The sequence below is a fragment of the Centroberyx gerrardi genome, chromosome 18, assembly GCF_048128805.1.
Source record: "Centroberyx gerrardi isolate f3 chromosome 18, fCenGer3.hap1.cur.20231027, whole genome shotgun sequence".
Classification (NCBI taxonomy): Eukaryota; Metazoa; Chordata; class Actinopteri; order Beryciformes; family Berycidae; genus Centroberyx; species Centroberyx gerrardi.
The window spans coordinates 9,459,191-9,479,936 of record NC_136014.1 but is presented as its reverse complement, the minus strand read 5'-3'; the positions used below and the strand labels follow the sequence as shown (position 1 = coordinate 9,479,936).

At 43.0% G+C, this 20,746-nt stretch overlaps 1 protein-coding gene across 1 annotated transcript; it reads left to right on the top strand.

The window, feature by feature from the left end:
• The first annotated feature begins 618 nt into the window (after nucleotides 1-618).
• Nucleotides 619-18,012, top strand: lin28b (lin-28 homolog B (C. elegans)). Its single transcript, XM_071920191.1, has 4 exons — nucleotides 619-654; nucleotides 1,363-1,617; nucleotides 13,252-13,439; nucleotides 17,700-18,012. The coding sequence occupies exons 1-4, from the start codon at nucleotides 619-621 to the stop codon at nucleotides 18,010-18,012; spliced, it is 792 nt and encodes a 263-aa protein (XP_071776292.1).
• The last annotated feature ends 2,734 nt before the right edge of the window (nucleotides 18,013-20,746 follow it).

The following is a 20,746-nucleotide window of genomic DNA, read 5'->3' as shown; positions in this document are numbered from 1 at the left end:
TCTGTCAACGAGCACTGCCGTGCCTTTGTTTATTTATTGTCTGCATTAACCTCATTATGTTCTTTTGCTCTAATTGCTTGTAGCATTATCTCCAGTGTATCCTACCGCCGCTGCGACGATCCGGTTTACCCCAGGGGAATCATTAAAGTTTCATTTAATCTCATCTCATCTAATCTCAGAGTGAAGCAGCCTATGAGACTGAGTAGCCACATCAGACCCTTAACATAGGCTAAATCTATAAGCCTAAATCTCATTTCCTCACATATGTGCATTGCAAGAACATATAGGTCGATTCTTTCCTGCTTATCTAACCGCAGGGATGACTGATGTCGTTGGTTGCGAGTCCGATTCCCCCACTTCCCTGGAATCGCAGGGAGAGAAATTAGTAGCAAGAAAGCATGTAATTGACAAAGTCACGTGTTCTCACTACGGGAACGGGCACAGCCAGCTAGAGAGCGAATGAGAGCGAAGGAGAGAGAGAGAGAGGGAGAGAGAGAGAGAGAGAGAGAGAGGGAGAGAGAGGGAGAGAGATCTACAGAGGTGGTGTGAGTGAGGAAGGGATTGAAGGGAAGAGAGAGACATGACAAAAATATCAAAAGGCAGAAAGCACGCCGTACCATGCGAGCTAAATTGGTGACCGATGGGATCGAGGATGTCGGATTAATGGTGACTACCGCAGCCCGTTTTCGCAGAGGAAGCTTCTCTATTGCAACTTGGGCGCAGAGGGTCCGCGGGGAAACATGGCCGAAGGTTATTCTGCAATTATTTTCTATTTTCTGCTCTTAGTTTGTCTATGTGGTCGCGCACGGGGGGGGCAAGGTGCGCGGGGATTATTGTTATAAACCTTAAAACGACCCGAACCGCCCCTGACGATCACCATATGCAACTCTGTTTTGCTGCATTAAGATTATGCATTGTTAGAGCGTATAGGCTGCTCTGCCCAGTGGTAAAGCTATAGAGGAACCATGTGTACACCTGCCTTGTGGATCCTATAGCCTACAACTCCACGTTAGAAGTCTATGTGCAGTAGATGCACGACAGAAATCCTCCACAAGTTCCACCGACTGAGCATGCTTGTGAATGAATGAGAGGCGATCATGTGTCATAGACCGACAAACAACTTTTTTTGGGGAAGGGTTTGCGTTGATGCACACTGGATCACTCCACCATGCGCCTCTGGTCGCTTGGCTGATCTCGAAAATACTAGAACAGGAAATTTCTACAGACCCTGAACTTCACATAGCTCTTTGCGAGTGGAGGGGGATTCCCCCCGCGCTTCTTCTTCAAGAAGTTTTACGCAACCGAGCCCATTAAACTTATGTAAAAAAAAAAAAAAAAACCCGTGCGCGCACAGGGAAATAGTCATCCCTATGCGGTGTAACTTTGAACCATTCAAATGTACTAACTGTGTGCCCCCTTGTTGTAGGAGGGCCGGGTAAAGGTGGCGGAGAAGACCCCGCCAAGTCCACCGAGCAAGAGGACCGGACTCGACCTCAGGTCCTGTCGGGCTCGGGCTTCTGCAAATGGTTCAATGTCCGGATGGGCTTTGGATTTATCTCAATGACCAGCAGCGAAGGGAGCCCCGTCGACCCCCCTCTGGATGTTTTCGTCCACCAAGTAAGTTGACGCCAAAAAACATAAACGAAGAATAACATCTGCTTTGCAATGATGTTGTGAGCATCGGCCTCGTCGTGGACTTGGGTTTTCAAAAGTGAGGAGTGATTGATGAGATCTAGCCTGTGTGTGTGTGTGTGTGTTTTTCTCCCTTTTTTCAAATAGGCCTACAATTTCATTGTCACTTCAAATCCTATCTCGATCCCCCGGGTTCCCCTCATTTCTTCTCTAAGCACCAATCGGCGGTTACATTTGTATCATCCGGATGTTTTGCACGGCCAAACATCGTTACTGTGTAATCACAACGTTGTCCATAGGGTTGAAAAACATGTTAGGTTTCCCCTTAAAGCCACACGAGTCCCATTTCCCCCCTCCTCCTCCTCCTCCTCCTCCTCCCTCGCTTCCCTCTGCACTGGGCAGGGAAGGGAAGAAATTTCGTGTGGCTATGACACAGTTCTAGCCCCAGTTTCACTCTTGGCCTCATGGACAGCACAGCCTGGTTGATATCCAGCCAGCCAACATGTCGGAAGGCATGCAAAAAAAAAAAAAAAAAAGGGGAAAAAAGATAGTAAAACAGTGCACGCTCTTATGACTCATGCAGAGGAATATGTGCAGAGGAACTGGATTTGGGGCCGGTGTTGCTGTTTGTGTCACTTGTTGATGTTGACAGCAATTGCATAGCCATCGTGTGATCAATTGAAATGGAACGGCGGTCGCTTAATTGCACGAGCTCCTATCCGCATTCACACTCACGCTCACTAGTGACGTGAAGCACAAGCCTGGCCTGTTTTTCTTCTTCTTCTGTGGCAGATACAATTGATTTATTGGCGCATCGAGTTCATTTCGGCGGCCTTATTTTCGTCTTTATTCTGCAGCAAACAAAGAGCACTTGATGCCTTCCCTCTTTGAGCTCCTCTCTCTGCCGTTAAATCGCCCCCCCCCTTTTTTACGGTCCTATAAAGTGGCTTTAAAAGAGTCGGGGAGGAACGACAGAGGATGAGGAGAGTCATTTTCACCATTTCATGTGGCACCCTCTCCTGAGGTGTTTTTATTGTGGGCTCTCGGGATGTTATTCTGAACTGGGGGGGCGTATTGTGGCTCAGATAGCCAGTGATGTAGTGGTAAATAAAAAGGTGGAGTGATCATCATTAGGCAAACAACCACCAATATCTACAACAATCTATTTGTTATTATTATTATTAATTTGTGACCTTATCCTCACCAACCTTTCCCCTCTATTACATCCCTTCATATAACACTTAGTCAGACTACTTTCTCAAAATACACCAGTGAGACAGTTTGCAGCTGAAATGAAGTCCTTTGAGCTTTTCATTGCTTTACCTCTCCATGCTGCTGTGTTGTATGGTTGCATTCATCTCACTTGCTGTTTTCTGTGACCTGTCAAAACTTTTTGTCTGGCTGTGAAATAAATGACGCTCTTTACAAATGTAGCCCTATTTGAAAATGCTGAATTATATTTATATGTTGCTGTATACACTGGGAGAACATTGTGCGAAGGAGATAAACACTGCTTTTTCAGTGGATTATGTTTAGGCTAAACAATATGGCGACCTTGTCCATCTATCTTCAGATGAAGGATGTGCATTATGTGTATCCGCCTTTCAATGTGCGTGTGGGTACAGTTTTTGTCCTGCTGATACTGCTGCTGATGAAAAGTAAACATTGATAATGCGGAGAGGCTCAGGAAAGTGGATATTGCTGCACACTGTTAACAATTTTGGATTGAATACGTTCATATTGTGGCCTTATGGAGCGACTGTACTGTGAGCTTCCTGCTGGCCAAAGATGTCTGCTTAGCAAGTGGATCAGGCTGATATAGAGGGAAGGCCTAGTCCGGGGAAACAGCCTGAAGAGCCGAGCAGAAGTCAAATACACACTGTCTGTCTCCGCATTTTGTAACCTATAGGGCCAGAGAGGCTGGAGCCATATAGGTTTCTGTTTCTGTTCTCAAATCCATGATGTGGTTTGAAAGAATTAGCCTCTGTATATGGATTACAACGAGGAAGAAATGGTGAAAATGATGTTGCCGCTGATGAGCCTCAGTTCCTGGTGTGGATGGCAATTTTTTCAAATTATGCACAGCTAATTGCATTTTCTAATTTTTTTCTGCATATCTTCCTAACAATCGTTCTAACAAGAATGATAACTTTCGATAAAATTTATTAGCATACAGTGTCTGAATCATAAGTTTATATTGACCTTTTGGACAGGACATCACATGATAGTCTGCACCCAAATGTGTGCAGCTGTACATTTACAACAGATATAAAACATAGTCGTTTAGCAGAAACACACAGTACACAATACGCATACATACTGTATATATATGTATGTACACTCTCACTCACTCAGTCACTCACATTCTCTCTCTATCCCTCTCTCTCTCTCTCTCTCTCTTTCTTTCTGCTGCCAGCTCACAGACGTTGGGACAGATTGTTGCTATTTGCAGGTTGTATTTGTTTGTTAGATGTTCTCCAGATTGACCCAAAAGTCAGGTAGTTTGTCTTGTGTGCAAGATAGAGCACCTGAAATGCACATTTTGTCATCAGTCTGAATGTAAGAATGTTTTTTGTTTGATTCCTGAAAAGTTGGGATACATGATGGTGGCGTTTCTATTCAGAGACAATTTATTATATAGACAGGGACTGTTGAGAGGGGGAGTTTGGCTTGGTCCCATGGGTCATGCAATATTTTCTGCATTTATGCTACAAGGTTTGCTGTCAGCTGCAGTAAAAATAGTTGCAGAATTGGAGAATTTGTTTCTGCAGAACACTGACCACATGCATGGGAGAGGGAGAGGGAGAGGTAGAACGAAGGGGAAAGGGAAGCAGAAGGGAAGGGAAAGAGGGAGCATGAGGACAGGAGAGAGAGAGAGAGAGAGAGAGAGGAGGAGTGTTCCTAGGAGAGGGAAAGAGGAGGGATGTGGGAAAAAAATAAGTGGGGGAATGAAAGAGTGGGTGGGTGGGTGGGGGGTGGTAGTAGTAGAGGAGGAAAACATGAGAGAGAGAGGGAGGGAGGGAGGTTGGAAAAAGACGAGCGAGTGGAAGAGCAGGAGGCAAGAGAGGGAGGGAGAAGGAGAAAGTGTGTGTGTGTGTGTGTGTGTGTGTGTGTGTGTGTGTGTGTGTGTGAGTCAGCGAGAGGGTCCCCGCCCGACCACGAGTTCTTCCTGGGAGGCCTCTTCATCAGAGCTCCTATCTGATCACTTCCTTTTGGAAGGTGTGTGTGTGTGTGTGTGTGCGAGAGCGAGAGAGAGAGAGAGAGAGAGAAAGAGAGAGAGAGAGAGAGAAAAAGAGAGAGAGAGAGAGAGAGAGGGAGCGTAATTAAGCTTCTCCATACCTCTCTAGTTAGTGATTCTACACACAACTCTACTGTTGACCATGATCAGCAATGTTAGTATCTCTTGTTTGTCAACCCTTTTCTACCTGAACTCTGTGTTTGCGTGTGTGTGTGTGTGTGCTTGCGTGCGTGTGTGTGTGTGCGTGTGTGTGTGTGTGTGTGTGTGTGTGTGTGTGAGTTCCTGCTGGGACATGGGGGGTGCTCTCTCCTCAGGCATTCTTTAAAAAGAGGAATTTCTTTAAAGACAAAAAGGCAGGAGGGTTGGGTGGGGGTGGGGGTTGGGGGGGGGGGGGGGGGGGCTGCTTGCCCTTTGTCGGTAATCAGTTTGAAATGTTGAACAGTTTGCTGCTGCTGCTGCTGCTGCTATTCTTCCGAAACCTCAAGAGTGTGTGTTCACTTTGCATGTGTGTGTGTGTGTGGTTTTTTAGGTTTCACTTTCTGCCGTTGCCGCCAGGTTGTTGATGTCTACATGTGAACCTTTGTAAGATGTTTTAGGTTTTGTGTGTGTGTGTGTGTGTGTGTGTGTGTGCGTGCGCGCGGGTTGTGTGTGTGTGTGTGTACAAGCGTGTGTGTGTGTGTGTGTGTGTGTTTTGTGTAGCGAGGTTAAAGTGGGCCCCTAGTGAGATTAACCTCTGGTCCGTGTCACCGTTTGGCATGCAGGCCCCACCCATCACTGCCTCCAGATAGCCAGTATCAGGCTTTGTCTCTCCTGCAGCCACACTATCCCACCGCCACCCCCTTCCCCTCTGCACATCAAAAACCGCAAAAGAAGAAGAAAGACTAGTCATGTGACTTCCTTTTGAGGAGCTGGCCACATACGGCGGAGATGATTGGTAATTGGAAAGGTGGCGGACTAGTAGCCGAGCGGGGCTAAAAACAAGCCGCAATTCACCTGGAACACAAAGGCAGCGGCTGCACAGTCCACTCTGGTTTATTGACGCGGAGTGAAGTTGATCGTTGGTGATATTTGCACCTCTGACATTTATTTTATGTATAGTTTTAAAAACCTGAACAGACTGGGCTTTATTAGTCATTGGAAACCTACAACAATAAGCCGTTTTTGAAACATAATTCAAACAAATCCAGTATGTGTCTCACATTTTTTTCTGTACCTTGAAATTTAAGCTTTTTGGTTGAGGCAGAGATTACTCATCCATTTGTTCATGTTTTGTTCAGTTTATTAATACAACATGAATTCTTTCAGTCTTATTTTATGCAAAGACTACTGAAGGATTTGATCAGGCACTCTTCACAGATCGCCATGGTGACATACATAAAGAGATAAAAGTTATGAAGATATGAATTACCATTGAATGGAGTTATTCATACATAATCATTCCACATATCTTTTGATATTCAAGGTTTTTTTTCTCTTGGCTTTATATTGAATTAAAGCTGCAAATGTTACCTAGCGTTCTGCTTGAGCCTGATCAAGTAAAAAAGAAGCATGGGAAAGGGCATGTACGGTTTTGCTTCTTTACTTCTTCTTTACTTACAACTTTAGCGTTTTGGTCTTTAACACTGATTGAAATGCATCAGTAATGGGATTGAAATTGAGACGCTTCCATCTAAAAGGCCAGAGAAAAAGAGAGAAATAAACTGTTTGTGCAACTCTTATTAAAAAAAACCCAACAAAACATGCATATACACAAGACATCAGAATGGCATGTAAAGAGTAAGGATTAGATCCACAGTGACTTTTTAGATTTTTTTTTTATCTCTTTTGTAATGAAATGAGTGAATAAATAGCAGATAGATAGATAGATAGATAGATAGATAGAAAAAGTTTGTTTAGACCAGGTTTTGCTTCTATTAATCTGTCAATGTCATTAGCAAACAAATCAGTTCATAACCATCATCCTACTTCCATCTTGTTTCTCATATCATTAGTTATTTATCAGTACTAATTTGCTGCGCTAACCCTGCTGTTGAGTTCAATGCCAAAATACACTGAGAAAAAAAATAACTGCTGGTTCTTGCCTTTGCAAATGTACTGCAATGAAATCAATTTTAGATTATGATTTTAATTCAAACCAGGCAGAAGAATAATATTGCCTCTACATACACAGCTCCAATATAGAAAAGTGCAGCCATGTATATTTGAAAAGGTCTATTTCATAAGGCTATATATCCATTTTGAGGAAAAGATTCTTACTTGAAGTTTATCATTCAATACCTCTAAAATATGAAGGATCCAGTCTTAAAAGTGTTATTGTTTTATCAACCGACGACCTTTTTACTTACTTTCTATTTATTTTCTTGCTATTAATCATTTTCTAAGAGTAGCTGCCACTTATTTTCAAACGGTGGATATCTCATTTTGGGAACAAAACTCTCCCATTTATGTAAGCAGACATACTTTGTAACGGTGTTTCTGTTTTGAATGGGTCCAGTTATTAGCGGGCCGTGTGTTTTATCACCAGCCACCTCAGCAAGGTTCATTTCCCCTTCCACGCTGATAAATGTAGCAAGATGATCTAGTGCTTCCTCCCCCAGATCAAATATTTGCCCCAGTCATAATCGGGGGCGTTGGACGTTGTTAATTTGAGGCAGGGGAAACGTGAAGGCTCTTAAGTGTTTGATGGGGGTTGGGCGGGGGTCAAGGGTCAGGGCCGCTAATGACAACGTGTTGAGGAGGGCTGGGGTGTCAGCGCCATGAGATCGCCTCTGTTGGTGGTTTGCGCCGGCATGCGTGTTCATGTGTGCATGTGTTTCTTCCTTCCTCTCTCTCTCTCTCTCTCTCTCTCTCTCCCTCTCTCTCTCTCCCCCTCCTCTTTCTTCTTTGGTTTATATGCGTCCTGTTGGGTTACGTCCATCTGAGCTGATCTGGGCCAGCTTTGTCCACTTAGCATTTCCTGTGTGTAAAAAGCTACTTAATGGCACCACGCCACATGGTGAACGCCATCTCCTTCGCCCTCACCCCTATACACCCCCCCCCCCCTCCCCACGCACACACACCCCCACTCAGCGACTCTTTAATACACACACAGAGGTGTACACTCCGCCGCGCAGCTCCGCATGGGCCCGCCTCTGATTGAAAGCATCCCATAATGAACCGGTGGTCGCCACGGAGAGGCTGGGAGGATGGTGGGTATCCTCTCTGCTTTCCCATCCCCTCACGTTACAGTTTCCTGTATTGATTGCCGGGCCTGGTGATGACGACGGCCTGGCTGATGAAAAGGAGGGCTATTTCTATCCAGGATGTTGGAGTCCGTATTGATCGCTGGCTCCTTCCTACACACACACACACACACACACACACACGCCGATGCGCACGCGTACACGCTCGCACACGCATGTACTCTTAGGAATGCACACGGAAAGATATTTGTTACATATCGCAGGCTCGTACGCGCAGTCGGGCCATTTTAGAATACGTCGGTCTCCATTTCGCCGGCTCCGTTGCTTCCATTTTTAGCGGCTCTGCTCCTGATCTTTGGCGCGGGGCGAGGCGGCGGCGGCCGGTGCCTCCCAGGCCAGGGCTGCGAGCGCTGGTGTGGTCCTCCAGTCGGGCAGGGGGTGGTGGTGGGATGGTTATACCGCTGACCCCCGGATTTCTGCCGCTGACCTGTGGGGCTCCTGATCAAATGGGGGTTTTGTTCCTGGGCCCACCCCCCCCAAACCCTCCCCAGTCCAGCCACTGATCAGGAGTTGCTCCTCCATTGGAGCTGAACAGAATGCGCTCTAGGCATTTCCATGAAACCCCCCCCACCCCCCTCTCCTCCTCCCTCTCCTCCTCCCCAACTCTCCTCCCTCTCCACCCCACCCACCTCCCACACCCCGCTCCAGGCCACTCCTCCATTTTGTGTTCTCTCTCTCTCTCTCTCTCCTTCTCTCTCCCTGGCCGTGCCCTTTCCTGACCTCTGTGCGTAAACTGAAACCGGTCAGGACACCCGCCAGGTCACTCGAGAGGAGGGGACTCGGGTTACCGGTTCTGATTTTTTTTTTTTCACACACACACGCTGACACACACACACACACACACAGGCATGTAAGATCCACATGGGCACTCATGCAATCCACGTTACGTTTTATTACGTAATTGTGGAGAGGCCAAGTTGCTGCAAGTCCATGCTGCAGAAAAAAGGAATTAAACTCATGTGAGATGTGAGACACAAAGGCAAGAGGCGACACCAGAACTGATCAAGACTAACGGCACGTAGCATGCAGGAGATGTGTGTGTTTTCCTGTATTTCTGCAGAACAAAAGGAGTTGTGTGATTTCCTCACTGGTGCATTGTGGGCATTGAGGGTAGCGGGGGGGGTGGGGTACTGAGCCAAACCACTCAACTTTGACCTGGAGAGACAAGCAGCCTGTCGACTGAAGACAGGAGAGGAACAGGAAAGGCTCATGGGCCACACAGTCCACAGAGCAATCGATGATTATTCATCATTATTCACAATGCATTTATTTATTTTTTATGTTCATTATTTATTTGCAATCTACTGATTTTTGCTCTGGGAAATGCCTTTCAGTCATTTGAATGGTCTAGTCATGTGAAACATAAAATCAATTGGCATATTAATTTGAATGTGTGCTTAAGGTTGCTCTGAATAATTGGTTAATAAAAATAGAGAGCCAACTTTCATATCTACCAGATAGTAGAATGGGTATTATATATGGATATGTGTGCGTAAATGCCTTGTCCTGGCAATTTTGGTCGAAATAGCAATAAATGATTAAGTCTTGAATCTTGATATTTGTGATCTTATTGCAGCACAGCCACTGGAGATTGATCCTTACATTACGGTGAAGTCACAAGCTCAGTTTGTGACTCGCCCCATTGTCCTTCCTGCTTTATTCCCGCTCTCGCATCTGCTGTGCAGAATCCCTGCTCTCCCTCATTCCCATTCCCCGATCCTTGTGTTTTCCTCAAAGCCAAATCCAATACCAAAACGCCCAAAATGGATGAGCCCTCCATCAGCTATCGACTACGAGCCGGCCTGGGCCATCACCCACGCTAACTGGAGGGAGGGAATCGACAAACACATTCATGAATGAATTAATGGAGAAAAGCTTGTATGGAATATTTCAGCGCATGTGATTTTCCATCCCTGTAAAATGTAGAAAGGTAGAGGGTGTTTGAAACAGACTGCAGCATATGGAAGTCTTTGGACGAGCTTCAAAGAAGTTGTCCTATTATAGCACAAGGCACCGTTGTTCCGTTTATAAGCTTAGTTAATTAGTCATTGCTGGGAAAAAATCCAACTTTTCAGTTTTTTATTAAGGGCGATTTGTGAAGAGTTATGTGAAGCATAATTTGCTGTTTGTGACTGCATTATTTGATTTTGTATCGCATCTTTTCAGTGCCCTTTGAGCAACAATTAATAATTATTGATTGTTAAAATTTAGATAAACACTGCATGTTGCAGGAAATACATATACAAATATATTATCATGTACAGATTACTTTAAAATTATTTAAAACATGTCCATGTTTAAGATTAATCGGAAATCTCCCCGCATGGATCTCTCTTTTCAACTTTCTGCAACAAAATAAAATAACACAAGAATTATCCTTGTAAATCTGTCAAGGTATTCTATATATTTCATGGCCTTTTAAAAGCTTTTTTTCAATAGCAAAATCTAATGCACATAGTAGTAAATGAAATAAGTTGAATTAGCTTATATTTTTCTTTTTAAACATTCTGTGTTGCAAGGAGTTTTGTAGATAGTTTTTAATGGATTTTATTTGGTCTTTTGAGCTCAGCTGTTTAGGCCTTATGTATAGAAAGTATTAAGTTTAATGAAGGAAGAAGTTTAAAGTGTAAAGTCTTAAGTTTAGTAAACTGTATGAAATAACTGGCTCCTTTAGGTTAAACTCAAGCTTTGATTTGTTTAATATGAACTTTACTTGACTGACATTAAACTTCCTTTTTCTTTTATATCTCCAATGGCATTTATGCATTAGAATAGTGCTGGCCTATTCCACTTTAATACAATCTATTGAGGAAGATTTTATAAATGTCTTAAGAATTTATTTGAAATAATTTAAGTGATTTTAGGCACTAAACTCAGGATTGTTGTGACTTTGTCAGTCAAGTTATCTGTATTGAATTTTGAAAAGTACACTGCCTGATGCACTGGCAAATGTATTATTTTGATTGTATTACTCTTTTCATTTTTGTTTTATAATTTTTCCAAATAAATTAGATCCTAAAAAATACAGTTTCCCCATGAAACGGGATGAAATGCAACTTATCATTGAGACATTTACAGTTTTACACATTTTTACCAGTCAACTCTCCTCAAACTTGTTTTTCAGAAGCATAAAATAAATCAGAAAACTCCCTTTCGTTTATTTGTTCCTCCCTATTTTATCCCACCTCCCACTTTTTGTGGCATTGTGCTGTGGCAGTCAGACAAATCCCTCCGTTACCGAGTGCAATGAGTGCAAACTATTCTTAGTTTGCAATTAATTCTCACATATCTCTTCTTTTACTCTGGAGTAGACACGTTTTCTTAACTATTCTTTCGTGTCTGCAAATAGACCCAAAAACCTCTTTTACCTCTTTTACTGTAACTGCAGGCGCATCACATTATGAGAAGTGCTGCTGAACACATTTTCCCTCCTCCCTCTCTCGTTTCACTATATTCTCTCTCTTCGAGGGCATTTGATTCCCTATCGCCAGTCGCTCCTTTCTCTCCCTCTATCTCCTACACATCTGTCTTGTCGGGAGGCGCTGCATTTACAGATCCCTGCGTGTTATTTATAGGCCTGGATGTATAGTAGGTAGTAGGTTTGTTCTGCACACTGTGTGTGTGCTCGTGTGGGTGTGTGTTTACCTCTGCCCGGATCCGCCGGTGCTCGGTGCGATCCATGAAGGTCACGGATACAGCACCTATCCGCCGTTCCTTCTGTACCATCAACAAGACATAAATCATTGTCCGGTGGTTATGTAGTAACCAAATCAATAATTCCGATCATGCAGATAAGATGGATGGTGGTTGCGTCGAGGGAAATGATTGCATGGGTGCGACACTCTCTTCTCCCCCCCCCCCCCACCCCCTACAGAAAGAATAGGAAATGGTGCCTCTGTGATAAGTAGATAGGGGGAGTGAGGCAAGGACGCACTCTCAGAGATAAGCCCCTCTGTGCTCTGTGACCGTCATGGCAGTTGGTACGAGCCACTTAGAGTCAATTCGCCGTGTTGGAAATGATGTCTCCGTCTTGCTGTGTTTTCCGTGTGGCATTGGGTGAATGAGTGTGCTAGTGGATGTTGAATGTTGTGTGCTTCTGGTGCTGGATGAAGGGCAGGGCAGGTGCGCATTTTCCACTGTTTTTCAGTGACAATTATTTGGAGATGACTAGTGTTGATAAGAGAGTTGTTTGTCCACTCATAGAGCTGGTATACCTCTGGGTCGGCTTTATCTAAAAGGGTTAAATTAGCTCTGAAGGGTATGGACTTACATATACACATAAACACTGGCCTAGAGTTGATTTTTACACAGTGAAATTAATAGTGATGTTTTTGCTGTGCAGATGAAAGGTAAAACTTGGGATTGAAATTGAGTCTTTGGTGGTAATCGGTAAGATAAACGTATATTTCAACTGAACCGTGCATGTTTGAGACAGAAGCTCTCTTACCATTCACTTGCCTATTGTAGCCTATTTTTGTGTAAACCATACAGTCTTTCTCAGTTTATAACAGTTTGGGAATGTCACAGCTTCAGGGAATAAAAAATACCCTAAGCTTCCAGTCAAGATGTAATACAACTCAATACCAACATGTCTTTAAAGTCTTTGAAGATGACCAATTGTCTATTTAATGAAGAAATAACAGCAGTCCCAAACCCTATGAATCACTTTGATGGGCTCCTAATGACTGGTTCGCCATTATTCAAGGTCATTTGGATGTCCTGAAGATAATTAGAACATCCCAGATATGCGTTTTGGCCAATTTTCCGTCTTGCTTCATATTGTAACGCACCTTATATCAAACGGAGTTCTTAAAAAATGAAGTCATACATCTTGAGATCTGTATCTTATTATCAGGCCATCTCCACAGAGACAGGTGCATCTTAATGCTTTGATACTCTGAAAATGGGCCTTAAATAGGTGCAATTTCAAGCAACTGAGGCACTAGCTGAAATCTTACTTACAGCCCACAAAATAGCGGCGACTCTCCCGACTGAGATATAGATCCTTTTTTGTATTTTAGGCATTATAAAGGATTCCTGTTTTAAAAGAACGCACTCCCAAGTCATCAAGAGTTATCTGCAGTTGTAAGAGCGTTCCAGTTTTAAATGGGCATTCTCTCCTTTTTTTTTCCTCCACAGAGTAAATTGGTGATGGAGGGCTTCCGCAGCTTGAAGGAGGGCGAGCAGGTGGAGTTCACCTACAAGAAGTCCTCCAAGGGCCTGGAGTCCCTGCGGGTGACGGGGCCTGGCGGGGGACCCTGCGCAGGCAGCGAGAGGAGACCCAAAGGGAAGGTCCCGCTCCAGAAACGCAAACCAAAGGGAGACCGGTGGGTATCGGCGTCAAGCACGGCGGGATCAAATGTGCATGAATAATAAGATTAAGAATGGGGGACAAAAAGCATGAAATGATTTTGTGTTTTCTGTAAGAATTCAAATGGATTCACATATCAGCAGTCTACCATGTTCCATCAAACAAAACCATGTGAGTATGGGAAGGCTGCTTTCAGACAGCAGAGCTACACTAGGTAGCAGGTATAGGAGACATAAGTTATATGGACGTGTTACTGCAGTGAGCTATTTCTGAGTGGGCAGAGATTATAGATTCAATCTATTCAATCTGCCCAAGTACATGCCTGTTGCCATGGTTATTCTGCACCATAATAAGGAATTGAATAGGGCACTTTGCCTGCCATTGCCACACTATTTTAAGTCAATTTGCCAGCTTTTACATTAGAGACGGCATTAGCAGAGGGATGGATTGGGCTTATATGCATTTCAATGCACTATGCAGCGGTAGCTCAATCAATTGCTTTGTCCTCAGTAAAATCCTGAAGGGTGCTTTGCTAAAATCTGTCAGAGGGAGCCATATGGAGCTCCTTGAAAACGCCTGATGGTTGAAGCAGAGGAGGCTGTGTTCCCCGTCCTTCTCCTGCTGCCCGCAGACAGAGAATGCCTTCATTTCATGTATTAGCAAACCCTGCCAGGCGGACTCCCAAGTGGAGTATATACTGCATCTGTGTCTGTTGTAGGAAGCCATCGCATGCCTACATAGCATTAGAACATCAGAAAGTCCAACTCTGCCCCGCTTTACGTTGCTCCTTCAAATATATAGGAGCTGCCTGCGTTGCACAGATCGCAGCTCCTTCCATCCAGTATTTTAAGGTGTGAAAAGAAATCCTTTCCTTAGAGAGGAAACCGTATCTGAGAGAGAAGGCTCCCTGATTGTTTTACACAGCTGAATTATTCAGGTTATTTGGGATAATTGATCCAGTGTTAGGTCAAGTGTCTCCACCTTCCACTAAGGTGGTAGTAAGGCCGTATTGGATTTAGAGATGGCAGGTACTTCCCTGTGATGTCATCTCTTTCTTTGTGAGCGCGCTCAGTGTGAGCGGCTCCTGTGGCTGTTACGCTGTTCTGACCCCTGCTGGTCACACTGTTACGTAACCAACCATTGTGCGGTCCGTTCCCTTCACAAGTGCTCATCAGTTAAGGAGGGAAGAAAATCTGCTGCAAATTCACGGCTCTCCCAAGGTGTTTGAATCAAGTAGTGAACTGAAAGATTCAGCTGCTCACCGTGAACAATTAATGAAGAAACTTCAATTATAAAAGCAATGCATTTTGTCTAACACAGACTCCCGCAGGGTCTTCATCGCATCTCGATGAAGGCTGTGTTCGGCGGAATGTATTGGTTTTATAATTAAAGTATATTCATGAATAGTTCACCAAGTGTAGCTGAATTTTTCCTTAGTTCAAGTGTTCATCAGTCACCGTCCTGTTGTAAAAAAAACACACTGCTTTTCCCTAAAGCAGAATGTCTCTGAAGCAAGTTATTCTTAAACGCTGCTAAAAATTGATACACATGACAACTAATTGGGCAACATTGATGAGCAACAGCACCCACGGAGGTGCCTCATTATTGCTGATTCTTGATTATACAAGAAATTTGTTGTTGCAAAGAATTTTTTTATTACATTTTTGAGTCCATGTCTCACTTTGTGCTCTGGGAATGTGTCTACGCTGCTCTAAATTTAAATCAGTTGAACTAAGTTTAGAGATGAAATAATATATGTCTAGTTAGTTAGTTAGTTTATTTTTATTTCTGTGTCATGCCAAACATCTGGCCCATCCTACATGGGATTACAGGACACCACCATTTTACAAAACATACATCTTCCGGTGATACATATAAGAGCAAAAAAATAAATAAATAAATAAATTACCACATTATAAAGTACTACTATATTCTTTCAAATAACATATTTGAAATGATAGGTTTCAAATGAACAATACACTGAAAAGAACTGCTACAAACTTACAGTTTATCTTGATAAAGAGCTTCTTTCCTCATCTCCCAGGCTTTCTCCAGGTAACTAGCTAATCTAAATGTTTCATAAGCGAACAGCCAACTCAATCTTTGTGCATCATCCATATTTACAAAATCAATATCTGTTTTTATCTTACTAAACAAAGTATTGCGCAGTTCCCAGTAAAAAGGGCAATAGAAAACAAAGTGAAACTCATTTTCTATATCAGTCAAACAGCACATTGAACAAATCCGCTTTTCTTCTTCCTGACTGACATACCGTCCAGTTTCAACCGTAAGTGGTAAAATACCAGATCTCAGCTGGGCACATAAGGCTCTTTGCTTTTTAGATAAATTATATACAACATAATTCTCAGTACCATATTCATATTTTATCATCCTAAATATGCAATGCAATTTTGGTTTAGTCCATATATCATCAGCCCATTGCTCCTTATACTGAGTAAACACAGATTCTCTGAACATACAAATGTTGAGCTTTTCGTTATTAAGAAATACCTCACCAAACCCATAGTTATAGAACAATGTGCACACATCTCTTGACCAAGAGATGTGTACTTACTTACTGCTTAATCTGTGATTTCAAATGCATTTTTGAATCAATAAACTAATAAAATAACTGTAATGCTACTATAAAATCATAAATTCCTGTTTATCCGATTTGCTTTGATTTATTGTTGATTTATTGTTTGCGAAGCATTTTACAACAAAGTTTCGAAAAGCGCTAAATAAATTAAGTGAATATAATTATATTTTATGACATAAATCTAGCTGGAGAATCAGTGGATTGGATGCTGTTCTTTACACAAGCACTGGCCGCATGAGAGCCTCAGCCTGTCAGGTGGATGTGAAGCTTTATAGTTGCTAATAACATCCTTAAACCTGCCTTCATACCTATTACCTGCTGTATTACCTAGGCACTACCTGGGTAACAATTCAGTTACCAACAAGTTAACTACGATTATATAAAATCCTTTTTAAAACACTCCAAAGAAATGAGCTTTGATATGTAGTAAATATGAACCCAGGTCAATTCCATTTCATTTTTAATTCCATCTCCAAGTGTGGTTACTGTAAATTGGATGGAAGCATGAACCTTTAATGCTCCCTGCAGATGAATCAGAACCTCCTCAGAGGCAATTAAGACGGAGCTGAAACAGACCTTGTCCTTCCTCAGCAGAACCTTTCACGCTCTTTCTTCTTATGTAGTGGCAGCAATTTGCTAATGACTGTTATTTGTGCTCATGCCTGAATTTATTGTGGTTGCTCTTGTTTTGTTTAGTGGCTGTCAAATTGGTTCCATCTTAAAATAGCAAGTACCATGACCATTGTTTCATAATGATGAGCCGCTGCTGCTGCTGTCTTGTCAAACCAGTTGTTGAGCCATATCATTCAATTACAATCAACATGTAGCGCAGTGATGTGTTATATTGGTATGCATGAAATTCCAAAACATTAGGCAGTTCTGGTGGCGTCGGGTGTGTTAGTCCAGGAACATTGCTCAATTCACCTCCAATAAAAAAGGCACAACCCTGAACTGTGACTTGTTTATGGCATCAAGCCATCAAAAGAGTATTAAAAGGACAGTAAAGATAGTAAAAGTCTGTTTAATTTGACATTGTGCAAAAACAACTGATGACAGCTTGATGGGTTGAAATGTTTGCTGCCTTTGTCTTCACTTCTTTACTTTCTTATTGAGCAGCTTTTTTGGGCACCTTTTTGCACCCTGTCAAATTAAACAAGATATATTGGTTTGCCACATAGAGTGCCACCCAGATTTGATCTGGAGCAATTGTATGTGTCATACTCCCATCTAGTGGTGAATGCTAGTTAGTGCTGATTTTTCAGCTCAGCAGTGTGGGGTTCAATTCAATATGATAGGAATATAATGGACATCCACAACTAAATTCACCATGTCACCGCCGTATTTGTTAATACATGTACATGCTATTATATTAAGATATTTATCTAATCTTAAAAATCTCATAAACTATGTCCTATTCTGTGTGAAAGACAGAGGTAACAGAGAATATATAATTTCTGCTATTGTGATCTGATCTTGAATTACATCATAGGAGTAATCTATAAAAGATTACATTGGAGGGCTAACAAAATGAATATGTGAATGTTACAAAGTTACTAATAGAAGGTTGAGGATGTCTCCAGCTGTGATGAATGTCTCCAATTTATGTTTGTTCTGCATTGTTTGCGCATCGTCATCCAATGAACTCCCTCCTTGTCCCCTGTCTCTTCTGTCCTGCAGCTGTTATAACTGTGGAGGTCTGGATCACCATGCCAAGGAGTGTGGCCTGCCCCCTCAGCCAAAGAAATGCCACTACTGCCAGAGCATCACGCACATGGTGGCTCAGTGTCCCCACAAGGCGCTGGCGCCTGCCACAGGCTCTCAGGACCAACACGCCTCTACCTCGGCCTCCAGCCCGGGGACCGGGCCCTACCTCTACCCCCCGGAGGAGGAGGAGCGCTCCGGCTCGTCTCCCCTGGACGGCTCCTCCTCCTCCCCGGAGGAGCCCCACACGCATCACGGCCCCCGGACCCAGAGGTGGAGGAAATCCTGAAGCGGCCCGTAGAGGTGCACCCTTCACCGCTGACCCCAGACCCTCCTGTCTCCCCTCAACCAAGGATACCTGAAGCCCCCCTCATCTACCTCACACCTGTGAAAAAATGGGAGGTCTTAATTTCTTTACTTTTCTTTTTTTTCTGTTTTCTTTTTTTTTTATTCCTTTGACCAGCGCAGCTATGGCAACGATCAACGGGGTACGGACGTGCGTGAATGTGTGTGACCGACTGACTTGCAGTCATCTGGTGCAGCTATGGCAACCACCGCTGGAAAAGTGACTGCAGGGAATGACTGTGTGTTTCTTGTTTCAATCAGTGCAGCTCAAGAGTGAAACAACGTGGTATGAATCTCGGTTTCATGATTGTTTTTTTTCCCCCTGGACCTAAGTGTCGGCCATTTTGAATGCTTTTTCCTCGCAGTTGTTGTCTGTAGTTATAGGGCCGGCCGGATTTAAGGCCACAAATTTATATTCCGTAGGCCTAATCATTCCGAAAATCACGATGCATCTTTTTCAGCACATTCAGCTCATTGTAAGAAGGATTAGAAGAAGACTTCAAAAAGCCCCAGACCCTCTAAGCGACAACAATTCAGAACCAAAGGATTGTTAGCTTGGCCTATTGATTTTTTTTAGCAGGGAAAATTTCTATGGATTCCAGAGGGAAAGGGTTAAAGAAGGTGAGCTGCTAAATAGATTCTGTATAATCTTGACGGCCTCAAAAATACTCACGCCCACTGCATCCCTCTCTCTTACACAACGTAGACTGGACCAACTGATTGTTGCTAAACGTTTCAAAGAGTGAGCATGTGTGTTTGTGCGAGAGAGAGAGAGAGAATGTGTGTGTGTGTGTGCTGCGCATGCTGAAAGAAAGACAAACAACAGTGGCAGACGACAACAACTAGAGCGCCTCTTCTCTGGGGGTCGACACTATTAACCTTTCTGTTTCCTATAATCATAGATAGATATGCCTTAGGTAAGAAATCATGTTATCCAGCTAGATCATAGTTTAGATCCAAGATAATAAACTGACCAGTATTTCAGTATGGACTATTAGCATATAGGCTTCCATTTTGATTAGTTAAAAAAATAACATTACACTTTATAAGTCACACTATAAGTCATTAATATATGTGTAAAGCTACAAGATATAATTGAAATTATATTAACTTTAAGTAACGCATATATAAGGAGTTAGTTCTGACATAGGTGGATAGCCCTGTATATTGCATGGGATACTTTATTGTCGCTCAGAAACAGGTGTTAAGATGAAGCGCCCATTATACCTCTCTCTCCATTCGACTGTGACACCCGTGACATTCCCACTCTCGCTTTGTTCACTCCTCATTTTACTCCCCATCCTCTCTCTTTCGTCAGTTGTAACGGTCAGCCGGCGCTGACACAGCACAAAACAACCCGACTTGTTTCATTAAAGGTGCGGCATCAGACCGTCTGATATCGCGGTATCGGTACAGCCGCTCTGCCCAGCGTCTCTCCCGTTCTTCCCAGTCGGAGATGAATGTCGCAGAATGAGCAACCCACTCGCCCTCTCCGGCGGGACGTCCCGGCCGTGTTCGTAAGATCTTACCGCTCTTCCATCTGTGCCTACCATTTGTTCGTGAGCACCAGCAAGTTAACGCGCCGCCCTCTTCGGGACGCCACCGTCACTGCTGCTCGTGCTTCAAACTGATTCACTGAGAGAGAGAGTGAGAGAGAGAGAGAGAGAGAGAGAGAAAGTGCTGCTTTTGGTATAACTTGAATCCCAAGCATGGCTTTAGTGGCGCTTATTTTGTGACCTAACGACTCTTCTCTGACCATATTGAATGTGAAAAGAGCTTATCTGAAGTTGACTCCTCACAAAGTTCAAGTCGGGTCACTTTGGAGTTGTATCTTAATGTTCTGACAAATCAAATGACTTTGTATGACGATATCAAACTAGCTTGTGTGTTTTTGAAGCTCTATAAGTAGACAACCAACTTTTTGTGGTATATTTCTATACCAAAGAGTTTGGCTTTATTTTTTGAAGGCATTTAAAGTAAAGATTTGCTGAAGTGCTTGCTGTACCTGCTCTTCCGGAATAAGAGGGACTTATTGCGGAAAGTGCAACACTGCGGTTGTTTTTTTATGTACAGCTTTTTGAATGTGTGCGTGCGTTAAAATCAAATCTCAACAATGCACCATGACAGAGAGTACAAAAAAAAAAAAAAAAGTGAATGACCAAACCACACAAGGAGCACAGCCCATGCTCAAATCTCTATGGAAATAACATCTTTTTGTATGATGTATTTTTACATTTTTACCCACAATTCCTCTCAGGATGATGAACTGTTCTCAGGGAATTAACCAAAAAAGTGTATTTTATTCTTTTGGGAATCATCCACCGACTGACTCAACAAACTCTGCTCAGCAATGTTGAAAGGAACGTATGTAACCGATTCATGTACTGATATTAGCAACTACCTCTTGAGTTATACATAGTTGTGCATTTCTTTTTGTTTTGTATATTTTTTGATGAGCTTGTATGATTAACTGTAGGTCTCTATTGTACTGAGGTGTTGTGTGTGAAGTTCCCTAGTGTTGCCACAGACTCCCTGGTCTTACTTCCCAGATTTGATGAGTTACTTTTTTTTTTTTTTTTTTTCCTTTACTGCAAAACTCTTCCTTTTTGTTTACAGCAAAAGCCTACCTCATATGCGCTGTTCCTCCACGAACCCCTTACCTCCTCCCAGACCCCCGT